At 44.8% G+C, this 4,521-nt stretch overlaps 1 protein-coding gene across 1 annotated transcript in view; it reads left to right on the top strand.

Annotated features, from left to right (window-relative positions):
- Ush2a (usherin) overlaps positions 1–4,521 on the top strand; it is a 732,353-nt gene that overhangs the window by 176,029 nt on the left and 551,803 nt on the right. Inside the window, exon 14 of the mRNA XM_004626936.2 lies at positions 3,174–3,357. Within this exon, the coding sequence (XP_004626993.1) occupies positions 3,174–3,357 (184 nt within the window). The remainder of the gene's footprint in view (positions 1–3,173; positions 3,358–4,521) is intronic.

The raw sequence follows: 4,521 nt of genomic DNA, 5'->3' as shown, positions 1-4,521 counted from the left end.
GCACAAGTGTGTGGAGTTTAAGAAGAAATTAAGGTCAGCTGTCTTAAAGCCACACTCAGGAGTTGAAGTTTAAGCAGGAGGGAAGGGAAAAGTGTTGTTTTCTATAGTTGGAAGTAATAAAAGGAGAGGTAATGGTCTAGAATTAGAGACATTCAGGTACGGCACGAAGGAATCTTTGAGCAGGAAGTTACCTGAGTCATCTTAATTAGGACTGCTTAAAAATAGGACAACTAAAATACTGGTGGGATTAACCTTTGTAATCATGCTCCTCTGAAGAGGAGGGCATTAACCCCAGGCTGATTCCAACTGAGCCTTTCCCCGAAGTGCACCCCTGCCTGCTCTCACACTTTGATTCTTTCCTTCTATTTCTGATTTCCATCCTATAGCATGCAGCATTCTAACCAATCTTCAGCCCCCCAAACTACCCTCTTGTATTTACAGATTTATAAATAAATCATTTCTTGTAGAAATTATCCTTAATTGGTCCAGAATTCTCTGTGGCCTGAAGCTCTCTCAGTAAAGTCCAAATTAATTCTACTTCTAAGTATCTATGCTAATGGGTAATTTATCCAAATTGGAGAGCTGTTAGTACATTCATGGGGCCATCACCATGGATTTAAGGAGCCTACCAAAGAGTCAAAGTGCCGCGGCCACAGTTGTCTTCAATCCAAGGAAGCGTTCTAAACTTGTGTCATGGATCCGTGATGAATCAAGTATGAGAATATCCATTAATTGGCCTGGCCATGGTCTGTTTTTGGCAAAATTATATATGTGTGTGTGTGTGTGTGAGTGGGTATATATATCTCACAGAAATTCCTATATGATGAATTGCTGCAAGGGACGCCAAGAAGCAAACAGTGTTGCCTCAGTTCATGAAGCTAAGTCTCCCCGTGACTCTGGTGGCAAACCGAGTTGGACAAGAGCTGGATCCGATTCTCCATCAGGTCAATACTGAAGCAACCGTTACAATTGATGCGAGTCTCACCCAACTTGGCTTGTGACCAGAACTGTGAAGGAATTCAATCCATGAACCGAGACACCATGGTAACAGAAGCAGACAATGAATTACTATAAAGACGATCGTGTTGGTCCGGTCCGGCCAAAGGCCCGGGTCCGAGCCCCTCCCTTCCCCTGCTGAGCCCAGTGCCCTCCACGGCTCTTGCAGCTGTCTGGGGGAGAGTGCTCAAGGCCAGCGGGAAGGAGAAGGAACAAGTGCCCGCAAACATGGAGGAGCGGAGCGCTCTCTCCTGGAGCCCAGGCACTTCGGTTTGCAAATTCGAGTTTTCCTGTTCACTCCGTCTTTCCCCGTATCATAGACGACACAGAAAGTATTCATTGTTCTGCCCTTTCTCCTCCATGTGACTAGTATTTTTATGTCTTAAATTAATAATTGTGGTAATTAAGTGATTCATCTGTACAATTAATTTTTCATTTGCCGCAGTTCTGCTCATAGATCCCTTCTGCAATCTTTCTTGCACTTCTTTAATGAAGTTCCACAGATCATTTTATGCTTTCTTGTATGTATCTATGTATGTGTGCACATATATTTGTGTAAATATACACACACGTCCATACATCACACACAACCAAGGGACCTCCCTCTTTGTGTGTACCTGCTCCGTTATTCCAGTGTCTGATGTGTTTCTCGTTTTATAATTTGTGACACCCACTTTCTATGTAAAAGACCTTTTAAGGAACTAAGATACATGTATGAATCACTTGTTTTCTTTCTTTCTTTTTCCTATAGGAAAAAATACAGGTTTTGGAAATAACCTAAAACCTCTGAATTGGGTATGTTAAATATAGCGGTTATGCGGCTCACTGCCTATTGAACAATGTGGTCAGTTTTCAGTCGTTCTTCAGTGATGATGGAGTGCACACGATGTGTCAGTAGTGCACGGGAGTTGGGGACATGGGTGACTTCTGCAGCTGTGGGTCCTGTCTCTGGAGGTTATACGCTGGTGGAAGCGAGATCAGTGTTAACTTCACAAGTGTTCGAGGAAATGAACAGGGTCTGTGAACTGTGTCCGGCTCACCCAAACTTGCCCAAGGGGAGCTCACAGTCTGAAGACCTAGCTCTTGCAGGAGTGAGGAGGCAGCAAAGATGGGTGGACAGCACTGCAGAGCGAGAGCGGCTCCCTGAAAAGCCAGGGTGTCGGAGAACAGGAAGAGACCCGCCTGCAGCTGCCCGGTGGGGGTGAGATGGGCGATCCAGCAGCGTATGGGACCTGATTTAGGGTTGGGGGCTGTGCTGGCTTTGTTTTCCTAAAGTGAACTGGAAGTCATCAAATAAGTTTAAATAAAGGAACCAAGCAATCAAACTCCCCTTTAGAGAAGTTCCAACTCTACTGTGAAGAATACAACAGAGGGGCCAGAGGACCGCTTTGGATATGGGGCTGCTGGGATGAGCAGTCTGAGTGTGAACCGGGGTCTGCGTTTTTTAACTCTGTCATCTTAGGAAAGTTTGTTAACTTCTCTAACCTTCAGCTTTCTAATATATGTAACAGAAGCAACAACAGCAATAGTAATAACACCTGCATGCATTACAACATTTTGAGAACTAAATGTGACAAAGAATGTAAGTTCCTACGCAGGTGCTGACACATGCTGGCATTAGCGATGAAAAGGTCAGTGGGGGCATCAAGTAGCAAGGTGGCTGCAGCGGTGGAGAGCTGCTGGATGGGAAGTCTCAGGGCACGATATCCGCAGGACTTTGAAATTGGCCGAGTGTAGAGAGGAGGAAGTGGAGGAGTCCGGTGTTGCAAATTTTAACAAAATATAGGGCACTTGGTTAAACTTGAATTTCAGATGGCAATAATCTGATAGTATAAACAATTACTATTATAGGAGACATATTTTTACAAGAACAGGCCTTGTCAAGCTCACAGGTAAGGCTCCTGCGTCCCGCCTGGCTTCCGTGTCACGGATGTCTCTGATCAGCAGCCGACGAGATGCAGCGTTGTTCACGCAAAGGTTAGGAAGGGCCACGTGAACAGCATCCTAGCCTTTCTTTGGTCCCGACTGACAAGGTCAGTGAGAGCAAATAGAGCCACAGTAGTCCTGGGATGAGGTAGTGCGATGCAGTGTGCGCTGTCTTCCCACAGAATCAGACCATCGTTTGTGAGAAGACTGAACCAGATGTGTAGAAACTTCTCTCATCTCTTTATTTCCAGGTTTTTACATTGCTCCGCACAATGCCACAGGCTGCCTGCCATGTTTGTGCCACGCAGCAGGAGCAGCAGGACACATCTGTGATGGCCTCACTGGGCAGTGCCTTTGCCGGGATGCCTCCATCGCTGGACACCGCTGTGACCAGTGCAGTGACCACTACTTTGGATTTGACCCTCAGGCTGGAAGGTAAATCTCTCTAAGAAGGCACAACTAAGTCTTCTGTAAAGCTGTCTTTGCAGTTACTTCATCTTTCCTATCAGTGAGCGTTGGGCAGCACAAAGCAGCGTCTTCTACCAAAACCATTCTTTCTATCAACAAGCTTTTGATCCTTCAACATCTATGTTCTATTAAACATCAGAACAGTCTGAGTATTTCAGAGTGGGCTGTTGTACAGTGGAGACGTGCCCTGAACTAGGGGCTAAGAATACTGGAGAAGATAAAATCCTTGTTACCAAAACACACAGCTTACGGTCTGGATGCAGAGAAAGAAAGGTAAACAGGTACACGTAGAAGAAAGTGTATAACGATGTACACTATGTACGCATGTCCCAGCTATGCTACCTCTGTGTGTGTATGCACATGTGCATGTGTGTGTGTATGTGCACACAGGCTAACATGTTTACATGGTCCATGACTTATCTGTGTATTGCTTTAAAGACCTGCAGGTGAGCAACCTCACTTTATTTCATGATGTGATTTTTTTTCAGCATGTCAAGTACATCCTGAAAGTGAGTTAACCACCTTGCAAAGTTACACTGTCTGCACCATTCCACTTACTTCTCCATATCGCAGGACACACGCTGTCTGTCACTCATCTGTGTTCACTCCTTTACTTGGGTAGATGTGCTCTAACGTCAGCTCTGGATGTGCATGGTGTGCATGCGTGTGTGTGTGTGTGTGTGTGCGCATTTGCACATGTCTGGTCAAATTGAGGGCTTGCCTACAGTTCAGAAGTATCTCTCACCTCTTTATTGCTCCTGATGTTGTGTATTGAACTCAGAGGAGAACCTCAGTTGAATCCATTTTTCAAGCAATATACTTTTAAAACATTATCATTGCTGATTATTCAATGGGTTGAGATTACCTGGGCTCTTTATGTATTTATTGTTATTTTTGTGATGCTGGCAATTGAACCCAGGACCACACACATATGAAGCAAGTGTGCCACAGAGCCACCCTATCTGTCTCTGAACTTGCTCTGGAGCACCTCCACCAAGCAAAGATGGAGTGACAAGGTCATTACTGCAGAGAACTCAAGCTAGCTCATTCTGACTTGCTTTTGAAATTCATTTTACTTTGGGAAGATTATTGTGAAAATATTTGTTAAAGCAACATGTCCACTGGATACAA

This window comes from Octodon degus, unplaced genomic scaffold (assembly GCF_000260255.1).
Source record: "Octodon degus isolate 3935 unplaced genomic scaffold, OctDeg1.0 scaffold00017, whole genome shotgun sequence".
NCBI lineage: Eukaryota > Metazoa > Chordata > Mammalia > Rodentia > Octodontidae > Octodon > Octodon degus.
Note: the sequence above shows the minus strand (reverse complement) of the source record. Positions and strands in the feature narration are given on the sequence as shown.